The sequence below is a fragment of the Bufo gargarizans genome, chromosome 10 (genome assembly GCF_014858855.1).
Source record: "Bufo gargarizans isolate SCDJY-AF-19 chromosome 10, ASM1485885v1, whole genome shotgun sequence".
Lineage (NCBI taxonomy): Eukaryota > Metazoa > Chordata > Amphibia > Anura > Bufonidae > Bufo > Bufo gargarizans.
In genome coordinates, this window is record NC_058089.1 from 99439569 (window position 1) to 99461001 (window position 21433).

At 46.6% G+C, this 21433-nt stretch overlaps 1 protein-coding gene across 2 annotated transcripts in view; it reads right to left on the reverse strand.

The window, feature by feature from the left end:
• Positions 1-21433, reverse strand: part of BCO1 (beta-carotene oxygenase 1) — a 44704-nt gene that overhangs the window by 15528 nt on the left and 7743 nt on the right. For both annotated transcript variants that reach the window (XM_044270216.1, XM_044270215.1), the window contains exons 2-7: positions 15471-15599; positions 13195-13324; positions 10987-11134; positions 9254-9401; positions 1603-1823; positions 1122-1379 (exon numbers count right to left, since the gene is read on the reverse strand). In XM_044270216.1, the coding sequence (XP_044126151.1) occupies positions 1122-1379; positions 1603-1823; positions 9254-9401; positions 10987-11134; positions 13195-13324; positions 15471-15531 (966 nt within the window). In that variant the 5' untranslated portion in view covers positions 15532-15599. The remainder of the gene's footprint in view (positions 1-1121; positions 1380-1602; positions 1824-9253; positions 9402-10986; positions 11135-13194; positions 13325-15470; positions 15600-21433) is intronic.

The following is a 21433-nucleotide window of genomic DNA, read 5'->3' on the forward strand; positions in this document are numbered from 1 at the left end:
AGTTTGTCCAAATTGAAGGAAGTCAGGGCCAGCAATACCATATTGTGGCACATTAGACCACCCCAACAGAGCCAAATACCACAGTCCATCACAAAATACATCCCCCAAAAACATCCACTGGCTGGCAGTGAGGGGGGCCCAGGCGGCCCTCTGGGCTTTGGCCCACCGGGAAATTTCCCTGTAAGGTCTATGGCCAATCTGCCCCTGCTGATCGGTGAGGGTGTCAGGCATTGAACCCCACCGATCTGATATAAACGACCTATCCTGAGGATAGGTCATCAATAGTAAAAAGCGGACAACTCCTTTAAAGCCTCATTCACATGTCATTGTTCCACAGACGTGTGCTGTACCTGTTCTCCACGGACAGCACACGTCCCCATTCATTTTAATGTGTGTATTCACGCATCAGTGTTTTAGCGCGATCCATGGGTCCGTGTTTTTAGCACGGATGCATGCTCTATTTTGTCTGTGTTCACAGATCCATCACTCCCATTATAGTCTATGGTCCATGAAAACCACGGATGCCATCTGTGTCTCATCCGTGTCTCACAGATCATTAGGAAGAGATGCTTTGCAAATTATTTTTCGGCTGTGCAGGGTCAGTGAAACACGGATGACGCACACGGACAGCAAAAAACGGACACACGGATCCATCACAGACAGCTTCACGGATGCATCACTGACCACCTTCTCACGGATTGGAACACGGACGTGTGGATGAGGCTTAAGTTTATTAAGTTTAGGTGCACTTTAGAGTGCAATTGCAATTCAGAATTCTGTATGTTCTTCCTGTTCGCCATCACACGCGGAAGGTTTTGCTGCAGAAAAATTCTGAAAATCAGTTCCATTTATGTGAATGGGGTTAATTCGACAGTAGGGTCTTCAAACCCCATTCAGAAGAATGAGACTGATTTTCAGTTGCATAAATTTTCTGTAGCAAAGCCTTCCGCCTGTGAAGGCGTCATGAGCAACAGACTACAAACTGCCGGTACGTAATAGTGAGCGCAGACAGGGTCATACTGTATTCTGTTACTGAGGAGCAACCCCATAAAGATGAACCGAGGCTTCACATAATCATAGAAACCAACAGAAGGTGTGGGATGAAAGAATTAGAAACTGACCTTGTCATAGTGTACGGGGACCACAAACCGTTTGCAGGATGGTACTGAGGTTAATACAGCCTCCTCACTGAGTTCCTTCCGTAAATTGGCCATATAAAACATTTCATACAAACTATTGTCCTTGTATGCGATAATATCAAACACCACATGGCCGTCTTCTTCATAAGCATTGACGTGATGGTAAAACACCAAAGCATCGCTGTAAAACTTTTCTCCAACAGGCTTTTTGGTCCTTTTATCGATGATGTGAAACCAGGTCTAAAGAGCGTTGAACAAGAGGATAGGCCATCAATAGTCTACTGCCGGAAAACGCCTTTAATAAAATCTTATAGCTCAGAGATCAGCAACCTCCAGCTGAAACTACCACTCCCAGAATCCTCCCTAGAACAGCCAAGTACGTGTGCATGCTGGGAGTTGTAGTTTCACAGCAGCTGAAGCGCCAAAGGTTGCTGATCACTGCTCTAGCACCTAATGAACGTACCTTTTCATCATTATAGAAGGTGATGCATGAAGCCCAGTTGACTCCTCGGAAGTACGCAGTCGCCAGCTTTACAATCTCCAGCTTTAAAGGCTGTTCTATTAGGATGACATAATTTTCTGTCATTCCAAAGCTGTGATAGTAACTGGGGCTCAAAAGGCGATGCGCAGGAATGGAGCAGAGAACCTCAGCACTCTTCAAGGGCGACTTCTTCTTATCTTTATCTGGGAAAAGATAATCTTATATTATCCATATGATGATGGCAGACGGAGTCATTATACTAAGGGTTCTGTATTATGGGGGCCATAGGGGTTTCATGTGCCACCATAGGTATATATACTCCCCTTCATTTATGTTGGAACAACCACTTTAGGACAGGGTTTACAAAAAAAATTAACTTGCCACATTGTCTCTGAAAATTCAGGACAATTCCAGCAAATTTGGGACTGTTGGCAACCCTGCATAGGGTCCCTTGGGACAGAACTGTATTATGGAGAAGATGCAAAGTCTTCATATGACATCTGAGACATACACATACACCGTTCAGTTCCAGGGTTTACGACCACTGCTGCAGATACAAGGTGGCCAGGATGGGAGTTGCTGCGCATTCATGCTTTGTGCGCTCTCACGGTCCCAACCACCGAGAGAGTCGGCGCTTTTTTCTAAAGTGTGCAAGTACGACCACCTACGGACTGTAGGGTGGTCATAATCCCTGAAAACGAGCAGTAGATAATGCAACTGAAAAATACATACAGTACACAATACATTAGTAAGTGTCTTTTATTAACTTTCTCTACATGATAAATGCCATTTGCTGAAGGGAAACGCCCCTTTAATGCACTGCCAAGATCTGAGTTAACTCAGATCCTGGTAGTTTAACCCCTTAGATGCCGTGGTCAATGCTGATACTGTCATCTAAGTGGTTAGAATCGCCCTACCCCAGCAATGCGATCATGGCGTTTCAAATGGTTGCTCTGGCAGCCAGGAGCCTAATTATGGCCCCCAGGTCTGTCATTTACAGATGCCTATTAAGTCCTGTCAGTGATGAAAACTATTACTTGTCCCAATTACAGTGACACAATTTTTTTTTTCAAGAAAAAGTTTTTGTGCAAAAGTAGAAAAATATTTTAAAAAATCTATACATTTGGTGTTATCATAATTGTACTGACCCACAGAATATGTTATGTGACTTTTACTATGGTAAAAATAAAATAAAAACAATAATAGAATTGCTGTTTTCTTTTTACAATATCACCCCTAAATATTTGTAAAAGTTATACAATACATTAGATGTTCTATAAAATGATGCTAATACAAAATATAACCCTTCATGCCAAAAGAAGCCCTCATATGGCTATGTTGACGGAACCCACCCCCCAAAAGTTATTCAAAGGCTATGTACAACTTTTTTTATTTATTATTTCATTATACTTATTTTGAGCTAAAAATATTTTTTTTCAATTGGTCTTTATTAACAATATGGAGCCCTTTTTTCTGTACAGAGCTGAGATGCTCTACTAGCTGCTTGTGAATTATTTGTCCTTTCCGTCATCTGAGGAGCAGACGGGCTCCTTATCTTTGCTCTTTCACATTATAAACACTCATTATAGCTCAGTTCTTATCTTACTGATAACAATGTGGCTTAAATAAGTGTTTATGACCTCTCAGTAGTTTAGAAATAAGGTTTATTAGATGACCTGCACCAAGTGAAAGTACCAGTCACACAGTTAGAAAACCAGTTAACCCTTTGTGACTGACCAGCTCAATATTTTTAATAAAGGCCAATTGAAAATATGATTTTTAGACAAAAATAAGTTAAATGCAATCATAAAAAAAAAATTGACTCCAAATGTGTAAATAGCCTTTAACGTAGGATGACAAAAACATTGTGGGAATAGATCTTAGGCCAGAACATTTGATTTTTAGATTAGTGACATAGAGAAGTGCAGTATATTTCTATGGGTACTTCTGGCCATGACAATAAAGTAAAGCATCCTGAGAAAGTTCATGTGTGTGGTGGCTTCTCATCCAACGCAGTGGGCTTGCTTACAATTTGTCATGGTCTTACCTTCTTACTGTTCTCCTTCGTTTGACATGTGCTGGCGGCCATCTTGGTTTCTGGGTTTCTTGTAGCCTCCCACCCTGCCGCTTCTCCTTCCCACTGGGAGGAGCTGGATGCCTAGCTCATATATATAGAAGGTCTGTGGCTTCAGTTCCTTGCTTGGTCCTCCTGTGTTCACATGCTTCTAAGACTGCTGCTGCTTCTGGTTCCTGATCCTGGCCTCGTCTGACTACCCCGTTGGTTCCTGATCCTGGCTTCGTCTGACTACCCTGCTGGTTCCTGATCCAGGCTTCGTCTGACTACCCTCCTGGTTCCTGACCTCTGTCTACGCAAGACCCTGCTTCGGTTTAGCCATCCGTTTGGACTTTTGCTACAGCTTGATTTTCAATAAAGCCTTCTTATTTCCACTTATCTCTTGTTGTACGTCTGGTTCATGGTTCCATGACATTAGGACCAAGCCATGAATTCTGACGGTACAGGGCCATCCTCGCTACCTACGCTGGTTGCCAGACTTGATCAGCAGGATCACCTGTTGGGTCGGTTCGCTGTGGCGTTGCAAACCCTGCTTGAACGCACGGCTCATTTCGCTTCCGTTGCCGATGGGTCGGTTGTCGCTCCTGGGTCCGCTCCTACTGCCGCTCCGGTTGTTGCGCCAGAGTCTACCCCGACACCTGTTGCTGCGCCTGCGGTGTCTCGGGGTATGACCGGTTCTGCCCCCCTTCCACAGCGCTTTGGGGGAGAGCCAACTCAGTGCCGAGGTTTCCTTAACCAGGTGGGCATTTATTTCGAGTTGCTGCCACATGCCTTTCCCACTGAGAGATCAAAGGTGGGCTTCTTGATCTCGCTGCTCTCGGACAAGGCCTTGGCCTGGGCCAGCCCTTTATGGGAGAACAACAATCCGGTGGTTGCCGAGTTTTCCGGTTTTGTTGCTTCTCTTCGGAAGGTATTCGATGTGCCGGCTCGTGCTGCCTCTGCTGCGAAGCTCCTTATGTCCATCAGACAGGGTTCACGATCCGTAGCTGAATACGCCATTGAGTTTCGTACCCTGGCAGCAGAGGTGGGCTGGAATAATGAGGCTCTGGTCGCTGCTTTCTCTCATGGTCTCTCGGATGCCTTGAAGGATGAGGTTGCAGCTAAGGACCTACCAGTGGAGCTCGAGTCTCTTATTTCTTTCCTGATTTTGATTGACACCAGACTCAGGGAGAGACCTTCCTTTAAGGAGAGCCTGCGGAGGTCTTCTAACAGATTGGCGCCTACGTTTGCTGTCCCACCCGTGCCTCCCTCTCCTCCCACGCCTCCTGGGGATGACTTGTCTGGGGGTGAACCCATGCAGCTGGGGTTTGCTCGCCTGTCCGAGGGGGAGAGGGTACTCCGGAGACGCGAGGGCCGATGCATGTACTGTGGTCTCGGTGGGCATTTTCGGTTGGCATGTCCGAACCGTCCGGGAAACGCTCGCACCTGAGATCCTGTCGGGGGCAGATCTTGGGTGGAGTCTCCTCGTCCCCGGTTTCCCGTGTTGACAAACCACTGATCACTGTTGTCCTCTCCTGGGTCGGGGGCTCGGTGACGACCCAGGCGTTGGTGGACTCTGGTGCTGGTGGTTTGTTCATTGATAGTGTGTTCGCTGCCGCCAATTCCATTCCTCTGCAGCCTCGAGGTTCCCCACTGGCTCTTGAGGCGATAGACGGCAGACCCCTTCTGCCGCCACACGTGACTCATGAGACCCTTCCAGTGGGGATAGCCATTGGTGCCGTTCACAGAGAGTCGGTCTGTCTCCAGGTGATTTCGTCTCCACACTACTCGGTGGTCTTGGGGTACCCCTGGCTCCAGAAGCATAATCCGACTTTCGATTGGAGATCGGCCGAGATCCTCTCGTGGTCACCGCAGTGTGGGGCTAGTTGCATCCATGGGCCTGTCAAGTTGCTGTGTACTTCCTCGGACTCTCTGTTGCCTCCTGAATACGAAGAGTACCGGGATGTATTCGATAAAGTGCGCGCGGTTGCCCTACCTCCGCACCGCCCATACGATTGTGCCATAGAGTTACAATCTGGTGCCGTTCCTCCTCGTGGCAAAGTCTATCCACTGTCGGTAGCGGAGAATGAGGCCATGGAGGAGTACGTGAGGGAGGCGCTTTCACGCGGACACATTCGCAAATCCTCGTCCCCGGCAGGGGCTGGATTTTTCTTTGTGAAAAAGAAGGGCGGTGAGTTGAGGCCTTGCATCGATTACAGGGGTCTCAATCGCATCACGATCAAGAACGCTTACCCGATACCCTTGATTTCCGAGCTGTTCGATCGCCTCAAAGGGGCCACGGTCTTTACCAAACTCGACCTGAGGGCGGCATATAACCTGGTAAGGATCAAGGCGGGCGATGAGTGGAAGACCGCGTTTAACACCAGGACCGGTCATTATGAATCCTTGGTTATGCCCTTTGGGTTGTGCAATGCGCCCGCAGTCTTCCAGGAATTCATCAACGATGTTTTCCGTGACCTGTTGCAGCAGTGTGTGGTGGTCTATTTGGATGACATCTTGGTATATTCTGAATCCATGGAGGCCCACATTATGGATGTCAGACGAGTGTTGCAACGGTTACGAGAGAACAGGCTGTTCGGTAAGCTTGAGAAATGCGAATTTCACCGATCCCAGGTAACCTTCTTAGGTTACATCATTTCCGCTGAGGGGTTCTCCATGGATCCTGAGAAGGTTTCGGCTGTCTTACAGTGGCCCCAGCCCAGTGGTCTCCGTGCCCTGCAGCGCTTTTTGGGCTTCGCCAATTATTATCGGAAGTTCATCAGGGACTTTTCCATGCTAGCCAAGCCTCTCACGGATCTGACCAGGAAGGGCAGTAATTTCCAGGTCTGGCCGCTCGAGGCCATCCGAGCTTTTGAGGCTCTAAAGTCCGCCTTTGTGTCGGCTCCGATTCTGTCGCATCCCAACCCTGGGTTGCCCTTTGTCCTCGAGGTGGACGCGTCTGAGACGGGAGTAGGCGCCCTTCTGTCTCAGCGTAGAACACCCGAGGGTCCTCTGCTTCCTTGTGGGTTTTACTCCCGGAAACTGTCTTCCGCGGAGTGCAACTATCAGATTGGTGACAGGGAGTTATTGGCCATCGTGCAGGCCCTTAAAGAATGGAGGCACTTGCTCGAGGGATCGGTGGTTCCGGTTCTCATCCTGACGGACCACAAGAATCTGACCTACCTTTCTGAGGCCAAGAGATTGACACCACGTCAGGCCAGATGGGCTCTGTTCTTGTCACGTTTTAATTACGTGGTTTCCTACCTACCCGGTTCCAAGAACATCAGAGCGGATGCCTTATCACGGCAGTACTCCGAGCTGTCCGGGGAGGAGTCGATTCCGACTTCGGTCATACCTCCGAATCAGATCCTGGCCGCCATTCGCACCAGCCTGACCTCTCCCCTGGGTGAGCAGATTTTGGCGGCTCAATCTGGTGCTCCCTCTGGGAGACCCAACGGCAGGTGTTTTGTGCCTGAGGAGTTGCGCACTCGGTTGTTGCGAACCTACCATAACTCCAAGGCCGCGGGGCATCCTGGAAAGAATCAGCTGTCCTGGGCTGTTTCACGTCTGTTCTGGTGGCCTTCTCTACGTTCCGACATCGCCGCATATGTAGCGGCATGCTCCGTTTGTGCCCAGAGTAAGTCCCCTCGGCACCTTCCGTTGGGCCTTTTGCAACCCATAGCCACCGGGGAGCGCCCATGGTCACACCTGGGGATGGATTTCATTGTGGACCTCCCTGCATCCCGAGGCCATACGGTCATTCTCATGATTGTGGATCGGTTTTCCAAAATGTGCCACTGTGTTCCTCTCAAGAAGTTACCCTCTGCACAAGAGTTGGCCACGATTTTCGCCAGGGAGGTCTTCCGGTTGCACGGTTTGCCCAAGGAGATTGTGTCGGATCGGGGGAGTCAGTTTGTGTCCAGGTTCTGGCGCGCCTTTTGCTCCCAGTTGGGGATTCATCTCTCTTTCTCCTCGGCCTACCACCCTCAGTCCAATGGGGCCGCAGAACGATCCAATCAGGCCTTGGAGCAATTCCTTCGTTGCTATGTCTCCGATCACCAAGACAATTGGGTTGACCTCCTGCCTTGGGCTGAGTTTGCCAGGAACACGGCGGTGAACTCTTCCTCTGGGACGTCTCCCTTCATGGCCAATTATGGGTTCCAACCTGCCGTGTTACCGGAGGTATTCTCTCCCCAGGATACTCCGGCTGTGGAGGATCACCTTTCCGTCCTACGTGCTTCTTGGGTACAGATCCAGAGGTCCCTTGAGGTCTCTGCGCAGCGCCAGAGACTCCAGGCTGATCGCAGACGAGCGCCCGCTCCTTCCTACCAGGTCGGAGACCGTGTATGGTTGTCCACCCGCAACCTCAACCTTCGAGTGCCCACTCCCAAGCTGGCGCCTCGCTTTGTTGGTCCCTTCCGAGTGCTTCGCAGGGTAAACCCGGTAGCCTATGCCCTTGCGCTTCCTCCTGGCATGCGGATCTCCAACGTGTTTCATGTCTCCCTGTTGAAGCCATTGGTGTGTAATCGTTTCACTTCCTCGGTTCCTCGGCCCCGTCCGGTCCAAGTGGGCAATCGTGAGGAATATGAGGTGAGCAATATCCTGGACTCACGCCTGGTCCGCGGTCGGTTGCAGTTTTTGGTCCATTGGCGTGGTTATGGTCCAGAGGAGCGTTCCTGGGTTCCCTCCGCAGATGTCCATGCTCCTGCTTTGCTCCGAGCCTTCCACGCACGCTTCCCTCAGAAACCGTTCCTTACTCCGCGGAGGAGGGGCCCTTGAGGGGGAGGTACTGTCATGGTCTTACCTTCTTACTCTTCTCCTTCGTTTGACATGTGCTGGCGGCCATCTTGGTTTCTGGGTTTCTTGTAGCCTCCCACCCTGCGGCTTCTCCTTCCCACTGGGAGGAGCTGGATGCCTAGCTCATATATATAGAAGGTCTGTGGCTTCAGTTCCTTGCTTGGTCCTCCTGTGTTCACATGCTTCTAAGACTGCTGCTGCTTCTGGTTCCTGATCCTGGCCTCGTCTGACTACCCCGTTGGTTCCTGATCCTGGCTTCGTCTGACTACCCTGCTGGTTCCTGATCCAGGCTTCGTCTGACTACCCTCCTGGTTCCTGACCTCTGTCTACGCAAGACCCTGCTTCGGTTTAGCCATCCGTTTGGACTTTTGCTACAGCTTGATTTTCAATAAAGCCTTCTTATTTCCACTTATCTCTTGTTGTACGTCTGGTTCATGGTTCCATGACACAATTTTGCCTAAGATCATTGCCATGAATAAAGAATGGGATCAGAAGAGCAACTTCTTTTCACCATCCAGGATCAATTTGGTGATGAGCAAGGCTTTTTCCAGCATGATGGACAACCATGTCACAAGGGAACTAAGTGACTTGATGAACAGAACATTGAAACTCCCTAGGTCTCAATCCCATTGAGAACCTATGGTCAATCTTCAAAAACCAGGTGGACAAACAAACATAAACCTCGGACAAAAATGTTTTGGGCCAGATCTATAATACGGCCATGTGCATGAAGCCTTAGAGTGATAGAAGTCAAGACTTGTGATATTTAGTTTTCTGTCTTACCTGGTATTTTGGATGGAACTTTAAAAATTATGTACTTTGTTTTCCCTTTGTCACCAATAGACGTTCCCATGTTGAAAGTGTTCCCTTCATTGTCATAGTGGGGGTGAGAAGTTGCTAAATTGACTGTCACGTGTTTCAAATAATCCACCTGGAAAAAAAATACCACGATGAATGAATGGTAAAAAGGCTGATTTCAGATGGACATTATGTAGACAAATATTGACCTTCTTAATACGGTCCTGGACCTTCTGTAATTTTATTGGCGTTCTCCCCAGAATCCTAAACCTGGTTTAGATCCGTGGGAGGTCCAGACATTGAGACCATAATATGGAAGCTAAAACACCCCTCAATTATAATTATCAAAGGGACAGATAGAAAGGAAAATAGTCGATACAGTGTAAATAAATACACATGAGTCACATTATCATGACCACCAGCTAATATCCACAGTAACAGCCATGTGCAGCACGGACAGCAGCTAGACGGGCGGCGAGTGACTCAATAAGGTCTTGGTGGGTTGTCACAGGTATCTGGAGCCATGCTGACTGCAGTGCATCCCACAGCTGCTGGAGGGTGTGTGGGGCAGGATCCATAGAGCGAACATGACGACCGAGGTGGTCCCACAGATGGTCAGTTGGGTTCAAGTCTGGGGAGGTCAGGGTAGTACTTGGAAGTCTTGGTCATGTTTTTCAACCAATGTTGGACATTTTTAGCCAGGTGACATGTTGCATTGTCTTGCTGTAAGATCCCACCCGCCTAAGGGAAGACAATCGTCATGTATAGGGTTGAGAGTAGGCCCAGAGAAAATTTCCCAGACCACCACCAGCTTGTGTTCTTCCAGCAAAGGTTGCAAGGCGTTTGTTCTCTGCTGTTTCTCGCCTGACACACCAACTTCCACCCCATCAATAAAGCAGAAAACATGACTTATTGGAGAAGGCAACCCTTTACCAATCTGCGGAGGTCCAATTCCGATACTGCCGCAAAAATTGAAGCCTTTTCTGACGATAAAACTCTGTTAGCAGTGGTGCAGTGACCTTCCATCTGCATTGGAGCCCCATATGCAACAGGGTTCTCTGAACTGTTTTAGACACACGTTTGGTAGCCCCTGGTTCATTTTGGTGGTAAACTGCTCCAATGTAGCGTGTCAGTGCTCCTTTGCACACCTTCATAGCCGATGTTCACCCCCCACATCAATGGCACGTGGTGCTTCACAGTTTCCACCTTGCTTATTCACAATGGTGCCATTAGTCCATCCATGATACACTTTCACCACAGCAGCACATGAACAGTTCACAAACTGCGCAGGTTCAGAAATACCTCCACCCTTGGCCCGAAAGCCAATAATCATCCCTTTTTGCTACCCTTTTACCCATGATGGGAGCAAGGGAAATGTGAAGACAGTTTATCACACACCTTATATAGCCACCAATCCAGCTCACCACACGTGAGTTCCTTCATGAGCTACATGCTGCCGACGTCGAAAGTAGGGGGTGGTCAGAATAATGGGACTTGACTGTGTATGGATAGCTACACAGCATCCATACAGTCTTGCATGTACAGTACCCATACCTCCTATACATGCAGACCTTACACTAGCCACTCTTGTTTCCCTACACCAGACCTTACAGTTCAGTTCTGATCTAGATTGCAAATGCAAATTACCGTGTATGTTTTTTTTAACATTTTTTTGTAATTATTTTACACTGTCTGTATGTAGCAAGGAACAGTCCTACCTTTTCCAGTGTGTCCAGTGACTGAGGATCAATCTTTCTGATAAAGTTGGTTTCAGAGGAAGCATAATAATCATTTCCAAACCTTATGATGTTGATTAGGCAATTATCAGTGAACTCAGGTACGACATGTGACAAGTAAGTGAAGGCCCTGAATGAGACACATTACAGATAAAAGCTTTAGACAACCCTGGCTTACGCAACCACTTATAAAGCCAAGTATAACTATTGAATACCATTAGTCACATGCTAAAGAGGTTTTATGGTGAGCTGGATCAGGCCTCTTGCACACGACCGTATGTATTTTGCGGTCCGCAAAAACTATGGATATGCATTCCATATTTTGCGGAACGGAACAGCTGGCCCCTAATAGAACAGTACTATCCTTGTCCGTAATGCAAACAATAATGGGACATTCTATTTTTTTGCGGAACGGAAATACGGAAACCTTCCGTTTAGTTGCGGACCCATTGAAATGAATGGTTCCGTTTACGGTCCGCAAAAAAACTGAAACAGAATGAAAATACGTTCGTGTGCAAGAGGCCTTAATGTGGACAATAATAGGACATCTTCACCACGAACAAAACAATTTAGTGTGCAGGTTCTTGAACTTTCTCACAGCTGCAGTCCCAAAAACAGGAGCAAGCCCGCACTCCCATAAAATTCTAATAAAACACATAGGTATGGGTCCGCGCTAATTGTTTTCCCCTAGAGGAATGTTCACAAGCAGTCACTCTCCTGGAGCCGTCTCTCCTTACTCCTGGCTTTCGGCTTCCTCGATCCCTGAACCGACCGGCAACAGAAATCTTTTCTTCCTTCAAAGGGTCCATTCACACGTCCGCAATTCTGTTCCACATTTTGTGGAACGGAATTGCGGACCCATTCATTTCTATGGGGCCGCACGATGAGGTGCTGTTCAGGGATCGAGGACGCCGAAAGCCAGGAGTAATAATAGGACATGTTCTATTTTTTTGCGGAATAGACATACGGAAACGGAATGCACACTTTTTTTTGCGGACCCATTGAAATGAATGGTTCCGCATACAGTCCCAAAAAAAAAAAGGAACTGAGAAAGAAAGAAAATACGTTTGTGTGCATGAGCCATAAAGGAAATGTGTCACCAGAAAAGGACTTACTGTTAAATCCTATTTTTATGTTAAACATATTTTTTGGAATTGTTGGTGATTTGTTGACATTTTTTTCCATGTTACTATCTATAATGTAAATAAATATATATATACATATAATCCTGCAGTTTTCACACTGGTCGCTAGGTCAGGATTTATTTTTCTTAAAGGTAACTTGGAGCTCAGGAGAAGACATGAAGTACAGAGGAGGTGGGCATGTGGCTAATGAGGAGTGGGCTACATTACCACAGTCTGTCCTCTCTGTACTTCATGTCTCCTCATGAGCTCCATTCCTACAGAGGTTCAGCTGAAGATCTTGTCAGCTGTATTCAGGATCATATTCCCCGACAAGCAGAGCAGAGAGGAGGATGAGGCAGCTCTTTAGCTCAGTGCTCTGAAGTAACTTGTCCTCCTGTGTGATTAGGACTGTGGCTATTTTATTTCTCCTGATGATTGCTCCCTAGCCAAACGAGCCATTATAACTACTGAAAGGTATTTGGGAATGTATTTATATTAAAGTAATATTTAAGTATCTTCAGTAATTTTATTTTATAAATTCCCCTTTAAGGACAGGCCATCAGTATAATACTTGCGAAGAGCCCCTTTTTAAAGAACATGCAAAAATGCATGCTCGCCATAATCCACACAATGACTTGGCCACTCTTAGAAGAACATTGCCTACAGTTATAAATAGTTAATAATGTAGTGTTAGGCCTACTGTACAGATTCACAGTACAGTGGCCATATCTGCAGGCCCATACCACTCTTCAGTGAGGAACAGAAAATATGGCATGCTGCTAAACAATTGCTTCTAGGGCATAATATGATACCTTACTGATTCATAGGGACTCCCTATCTGCCTTGTGGTGTCTGTGTAGACGGCAATGCTGGATGCATGGACCCTTATAGAAAGCAGTAGTATCTATGAGTAGCTATTCCAGCTTGACGAAGGACTTTACCATTATGGTGGTCATACAAAAGACGATGCATCAATACTAAAAACCAAAGAGTAGCACAGACAAAACCAATCCCAAAATATAACCATCTATATGCCTACTAAAGACAACATCAGACGGGATCTTACTTGGCGAAGATATTTTTGCAGGGGTCTGGGTAAGCCATTGTGCCAAATTCTGACACCACTATCCGGTTCGCTTCCATGTTGCAGTTATAGGTGTCGCTGCGAAGGAATTTACTTCTGTAGTGCACTTCGCCTGTCAATCAACAGATCATAGCTTGTGAAAAATACATTTTATGATGATGAGAGCTGTGTGCTGCGCATTATGTGTAAGTCATTCGATTGTCTTTCTGTTTTTGGGCACAAATGACTGAACTGTGCCCATGAAACTCTATGTACAAGTGACGATATCCAACTCATGGACTTCTGTTCCTTCATTCCTGACATGAAAGTCAATTTGCTCTCTTCCAAAAGGAAAAAAAATGTCCCTTTTAAAGTTACCTATAAGTAGCTTTTTAGAGACAGTCTCCTTCCTTCTGGAGGAGAGCTACTTTACACGCCCTTTCCCAGGGAGCATTGCCTCTAAGGCCCCTTTCACACGGGCAAGTATCCCGCGCGGGTGCAATGCGGTAGGTGAACGCATTGCACCCGCACTGAATCAGGACTCATTCACTTCAATGGGGCTGTGCAGATGAGCGGTGATTTTCACGTATCACTTGTGCGTTGCCTGAAAATCGCAGCATGTTCTATATTCTGCCTTTTTCACGCAACGCAGGCCCCAAAAAAAAAAAATGGGGATGCGTGAAAATCGCATAGCATCCGCAAGCAAGTGCGGATGCGGTGTGATTTTCAGGCATGGTTGCTAGGAGATGATGCAAGTAAATTGATAAAAGTCAATTTACTGTATTATTTTCCCTTATAACATGGTTATAAAGGAAAATAATAGCATTCTTAATACAGAATGCATAGTACAATAGGGCTGGAGGGGTTAAAAAATGAAAAAAAATTAATTCACCTCATCCGCTTCTTTGCGCAGCCGGCTTCTTCTTCTTTCTTCTTCTTTCAGGACCTGCAAAAGGACCTTTAATGATGTAATCAATTACATCATCAAAGGTCCTTTTGCAGGTCCTGAAAAAAGAAGCAAAAAGACGATGCCGGCTGCGCGATCGAGTGGATGAGGTGAGTTATTTTTTTTTTTTTTTTAACCCCTCAAGTCACATTTTACTAAGCATTCTGTATTAAGAATGCTATTATTTTCCTTTATAACCATGTTTTAAGGGAAAATAATAAAATTAATAGAACACCTAACCCGAACTTCAGTGAAGAAGTCCGGGTTCGGGTCTGGGTACCACATTCAGTTTTTTCTCATACGCGTGCAAAACGTATTGCACTCGCGCGAAAAAAAACTGAACATTGGAACGCAATCGCAGACAAAACTGACTGCAATTGCATGCCTACTCGTGCGGGTTTCCCGCAATGCACACGCGACGCATCTGGAGCAAATCCAGAACGCCCGTGTGAAAGAGGCCTAAGAGTCCCTACACTGACCGACAGTCTCTTCAAGGAGAAACTGTGCCCCCTGGGAACTTCAGAAAATTAACCCATTCATTACATTCGATTTGCCAGAAGCTCGCTCCATACGTGGTGGGTACCGGGTGTTTAATACGCCTGACACCCACCCGCAAGGAAACTCTTCATATCTAGGTCGCATTCACACGACCGTGATACCGCTGCGGGTCCGCAAAACACAGGCACTGTCCGTGTGAACGCCACATTGCCTTTAATGGATCCACGATCCGCAAGATGCGGCAAAAGATGGATCATGTCATATCCTTTATGACACAAGGACCGAGGAGCCCTTCCGTGTGCTTCTGGGTCTGTGCCTCCGTGCCCCCAAAGATAGGACATATCCCATCTTTCACAGCATCTTGCTGATCTCAGACCCATTGAAGGCCTGGCCGGTGCCTGTGTTTTGTGGACCTGCAAACAAGGGCGTGGCGGCAGCGGGTTGTGTGGCTGTAGCCTAAGCGTGATTTTTTTACAGGCTTATCTGGTCAATCGGGCATTTTCTTTGTTCATGGTCCTCTGGATCAACGTCAAATACTTCTCTTTTTTTTTATAAAAAAGGGAAGAAACATAATCACAAGGTGACTTTTCCAGTCCTTAGCACTTTTGATCACCACAAGGGATTAATCTTTCCCCTCGTTCCCATGCTGCATTGTGGCCTGGTCACACTGGGCTAAAATATTGGGTGACGAGGACCCTTGTATAGCCACAGCATTAGACAACATGTGTTGCTTCTTCGTCTTCAGATCTTGCCTGTTGGACAGTGTCACTGATATACTGCAAAGGAGATAATAGACGTACTGGGTGGATTAGAGCCTCCAGGACTACATACTTACCATTTCTAAAAGTGAAGCTGTGCAATAGGGAGAGGCCGTCAAACCAGTGGTTATATGACATTTCGCCGACAGAGTGTATTCCAGGACCATTCCGAATCAGAGTTCCTTGCAGCCACTTTGGTATGGATCCTGAGTAATAGAAGGAAGCAGTCCGTATTATGCGTGAGCACTCAAAAAATGCACTTGTTTTGCCTCTACTATTGAATTGCAGGGGAAAATCGTAGATTAAAATCACCCAGTAGTAATCCCTGAGTCAATGGATGAGTAGCTCCAGCATCGACACCAGGGGGTACTGCAGAACAGCTGAGTAGTGGCGCTGCAGGGTGTCGGACCCCCGCCAATCAGATATTGATGGCATGTTGTCCGTCAATGGGGGCATATCACTAGAATATTCCCCCAACACTGGGACCCGTACCTATATCGGGAACAGAGCCCCGGTCCGGCCATCACCAAGTGCGCTCCTCATAGGAGTGCACCGCGCATGACCGGCCACTGCTCCCATTCACTTCTATAGGCCCAACAGAAAAAGCCGAGCCAGTGCTCAGTGGCCCCATAGAAAATGAATGGAGGGCAGCTGCGCATGCGCAGTGCACTCTCCACCACTTTCGGGGCTCCTTTCTCAATATAGGGACCCGCTGCCGCTACCAGGCAGCCTTCAGCATAAACATGTCCAATGGATCGAAATTTATATTTGTGCCATTCATATACATTAAAGGGGTCGTCTCACTTCAGCATATGGCATTTATCATGTAGAGAAAGTTAATACAAGGCACTTAAAGACAGCATCAGACTGAAGTCCCTGGGGCCCACCTGAGGAAATTATTCAGAGGTAATAAGGGCCCTGTTTTTATTAGGGGTCGCCGGAGGATCCTCTGTTGGGCCAGTCTGACACTGCTTACTAATGTATTGTGATTGTCCATATTGCACCCTTTGCTGGCTGGATTCATGTTTTCCATCACATTATACACTGCTCGTTTACATGGTTACGACCACCCTGCAGTTCAGCAGTGGTCATGCTTGCACACTATAAGAAAAGGTGCCAGCCTCTTTGGTGGCTGGGACAGTGAGAGTGAGCATAGGCTGGCGCCTTTTTCTATGTTGTATGAGCATGTCCACCGCTACTGGATTGCAGGGTGGTCGGTCATAACCACTGGAAATGAGCAGTGTATAAGGTGATGGGGGTGCACTACCAATGAGGCCAGGTGAGGCAATCGCCTCAGTCAGCACCAGGTAGGGGCAGCAGAAGGGGTTAGGTTAAGAAATTTACATGGAAAGGGGGGGCCCCGTTTCAGTTTTCGCCTCAGGCAGCAGAAAGACTAGGTGCACCCCTTATTCTAAACCCCCTATATAATGAGCATACGCTAGTGGAAAGGCAACCTTGAGCTCACCCAGGACATCTGTTTCTCCGTTTGTTTGGTGGGTTCTTTACTAATAAAATACCGCACCAGCCAGATATCCACATGTTAAGCAATGGGAAGTCACCTTATAACGATACCTGTGTTTTTACAACCGCAAACAATTCTCAGCACATGTGTGTTTCCTAAAAAAATCCAGAGGTGGGACCCGCACCTATAAAACAATGGGGGCATATCCTAACAATATGCCCCCATTGTCTGAGATGGGAATACCCCTTTGATAATCTTTGTTCTACAATAAGACAATATATAGAATTATTTCTTATAACTTACACAGGAGACAACCAGTAAAAGCGTCTACGGCTTCTTTCACACTCGCGTTTTTTGCTAATCCGTCATGGATCTGCAAAAATGCTTCCATTACAATAATACAATGAACGGATCCGGTTGTATTATGTCTTCTATAGCCATGACGGATCCGTTTTGAACACTATTAAAAGTCAATGGGGGACAGATCCGTTTTCTATTGTGCCAGATTGTGTCAGAGAAAACGGATCTGTCCCCATTGACTTCCATTGTGTGTCAGGACGGATCCGTTTGGCTCAGTTTAGTCAGACGGACACCAAAACGCTGCAAGGTGTCCGCCTCCAAAGCGGAATTGAGACGGAACGGAGCCAAACTGATGCATTCTGAGCGGATCCTTTTCCATTCAGAATGCATTAGGGCAAAACTGATCAGTTTTAGACCGCTGGTCAGAGCCCTGATCGGACCTCACAAACGGAAAGCCAAAACGCCAGTGTGAAAGTAGCCTAAGAATGTCCCCTGGAGGCCATAAATGGGTGTCCACCTTCAGCAATCCCTTCTTGTTAAGTGCTCATTAGATGGAGCGATTTATCATCTGAATTCTTATATAGTCCATGTGAACGTTCATTAGAGATAAACTGCCGGTGTAAAGGTGCCGCCGATTACCCGCCGAATGAGCGAAACGCTTAGATTGTTGGTGCAGTCACCTAAATAATGGTTTCTGGGCAGCAGATTGTGCCGTCTAAACAGAACTCTGCTGCCGGCAAAGAATGATTCTGTATGAGGACGAGCAATGGCATTAGCCCCCCATACTGTGGAGGAGAACGCTTCCTTCCCAACAATTGTCGGCTCCATTGAACAGTCCCCTCATCTAACCAGAAATCTACCAGTCGTTAGCAATGTAAGTGCTGGAGGGGAGAACAAGCAACAATCACATTAACAAGCAAACAGAGAAGAATGTTTAGCAATTACTGTTTTGCGTAATCGAACGTCTTTTGAACGACTCGCTAAATAATTGCTTGACGCTCTTTAACCACTTCACATCTGGGCCATTTGCCCCCTTCCTGACCAGGCCTAATATTGCAAATCTGACATATCTCACTTTATGCGGTAATAACTTTGGAACGCCTTTACTTATCCAAGTCATTCTGAGATTGTTTTCTCGTGACACATTGTACTTCATGATAGTCATAAATTTGAGTCAATATATTTCACTTTTATTTATAAAAAAAATCCCAAATTTACCAAAAATTTAGAACAATTTGCAAATTTCGAAATCTCAATTTCTCTGCTTTTAAAACAGAAAGTGATACCTCATAAAATATTTATTACTTAACATTCCCCATATGTCTATTTTATGTTGGCATCATTTTGGAAATGTCATTTTTTTTTTTTTAGGACGTTAGAAGGCTTAGAAGTTGAGAAGCAATTCTTCAAATTTTTAAGAAAGTTGCCAAAACCCACTTTTTAAGGACCAGTTCAGGTCTGAAGTCACTTTGTGGGGCCTACATAGTGGATACCCTCATAATTTTTGCCCTGTTGCTGCTTTGAGCAGTGAAGATGTCATCCAGTGATGGTAACTGAGTACCAGTAATTCTGCCAGCCATTCTGATGATGCGCTTGAGGGTCTTCTTGTCCTCAGAAGAGCAGCCGGAGTACCAGACTGTGATGCAGTATGTGATAACAGATTCTATGGTGCACCTGTAAAAGCTGTTTTGGGAGTTGTGCTTTCTTCAGACCCCTCAGAAAATAAAGCCTCTGAAGGCCTTTTTTGGTAATTTCTGTTGTGTTTTTTATCCATGACAGGTCCTGACTAATATGAACTCCCAAGAATCTGAAACTTTGAACTATCTCTACGTTTCCACCATTAATGCTAACGGGATAGTGTCCATTTTGTTTCTTCTTCCTAAAATCCAGAATTAGCTCCTTTGTTTTCTTGGTATTGAGTATGAGGTTGTTGTTCTTACTCCATCTCTCTAGGTTCTCAACCTCTTTCCTATAGGCTGTTTCATCATTGTTGGAGATTAGGCCTATCACGGTCGTGGTATTGGTATGGTGAATAGGTTTGCAGCCATTTGTGAAGAGGGAGTAAAGGAGAGGGCTCAACACACAGCCTTGCGGTACCCCAGTGTTTAATGTTAAGGATGAAGAGAAGTGCTTGCCCATGCGTACGATTTGTGGTCTTTTTGTAAGAAAATCCAGTATCCAGTTGCACAGGTGTGAGCTGAGACCCAAGTTGTTCAGTTTCGTTGCCAACTTGTTGGGAGGGATGGTGTTAAAGGCCGAGCTGTAATCAATGAACAGCATCCGCACATGGCTGTCTCTCTGCTCCAGGTGTGACAGCGCAGTGTGAATCCTCAGTTGACCTGTGTGCTCTGTAAGCAAACTGGTATTGGTCCATGGAGGTGCAGATCTTGCTCTTCATGTGCCTGAGGACAAGTTGTTCAAAACACTTCATAGCAATAGGAGTGAGAGCCACCGGGCGATAATCACTTAAGGTCTTCACCCCGGCCTGTTTTGGAATTGGGACAATTGTGGAGGACTTCAGGCAAGTGGGGACAATGGCCTGCTGTGAGTCACGTGACGCCGGCCATGTCATGTGATTCACCAGCCAGGACTATTTAAACAGGCAGCCTGCTGGCCACAGGTTGCCTGTGAATAAGGTCTTTTGACTTACCTAGTCCTCTGTATTAGTTTGCTTTGTACCTTGACCTCGCTTCTGCTGTTTCCGCTGAACTGACGTGACCTCCTGGCATTCGGACCTCGGCTTGTGTTTGTTGTGATTTGATTATTCCTTTGTACTGACGTGACCTCCTGGTTTGGACCTCGGCTTGTTTTGACCTTGCTTACTCTTTTATATGTATCTTTCGTCCTGTATTTTGACCGCTGCTTATATTTGCATTATTTGTGTATTTACCCCTCCGTGCCTGCCTGTCACTTTGTTTATTATTTTCTCCAGTTTAATTGTTCCCTTTAAGGCCCAGCACGTACTCAGTTTAGGGAACGTTGTCCAATTGTACACCGTCGCACATCGTACACGTGTGGGTTGAGCTCAGTGCTGTGCACGCTCTCCCCTTCCGTGACACTCGCAAAAAAAATAATAAATTGTTCTGTCGGATGCACGCAGCTGGTATCAGTGTTTTGCGGATCTGTCATTTGCGGACCGGAAAAACGGATCTGGTTGTGTGCATAAGGCCAAATAGAGGAGGGTCCTGAATGGGGACACCAACCCTCCCCCCATCTCAACTCAGAATACACTAAATAGTTTTTTTTGCAAACAATGCTGCATCTGTTGTGACCACTGTCCATGGGCCTCCTGGAATAGCTCTTTAGTTAGAAAACTGTTCAGTGACCTGAAACTAATGTGTAGGAGCTGACAAGTAGATTCTATAATCCCTGATGCCTCCTTCATCTCTCTACTAATTGCTGACTCTACATGCTGCGGTTGTGTTATTTACTAAGGGGTCACATGCATCCATTAATCCAAAGGTGATCATCAGAGGTGACTGTTTCCTGTGGTCCAAAAAAAACACGCAATCCACTGTGTCTAAATAACAGCCGCCCTTATCACAGGATGCAGAAATTACCCAGCGCTGCTCCTCACTCCTCCTCCAGGCCTACGACGGTCCGCTGGGCTACCCTGCTGTAAACATCCATTTTGACATGGCTGCAGCCAGTCACTGGCCACAGAAGTGACCTACTCCTTTTGTATCATGACTAATGGTCACATAACGCAAGGGATCTGGTCACCGCTGCCAGTGATTGGCTGTGGCGATGTCAAACCGCATGTTTTCAGCGAAGGAGCATCGAAAGCTGGGAGAAGGAGGAGTGAGGAGCCAGCGCCAGGAAGCAGGTAAGTAATCTTCCCTTTACAGGTCCAGCCAAGTGGGAGAGGTGGGGCAGGAATTTACCAAAAATCCCACCCCCACAACCCTTTTAAGGAACGCTAATAGGAACACTCGTTCCTGATAATTGGCAGTGACCAAACAAATTGGCATCGTTCATCAGGATGAAAGACACCTGATTATCGGCAGCACATCTCCCGGTGTAATCAATAGAATGGAATGAGGGAGGATGACTGTGTAGTGATCCCTCCTCTCACCTTCACCTTTTGTATAGGCCCCTGCCAACAAGTATCATCCATTGGCACTCGTCCCGTCCGAGTATCGGCCAGTGTAATGGGGCCCTTAATTATGCCAATGTTTTACCTTCACTTCTTAAGTCAATAGGTATTTATCCTATACATGACCTTCAGAGACTTAAGGTGGCCATACATTTTAGCTGTTTGACTGACAGCTATTTCTC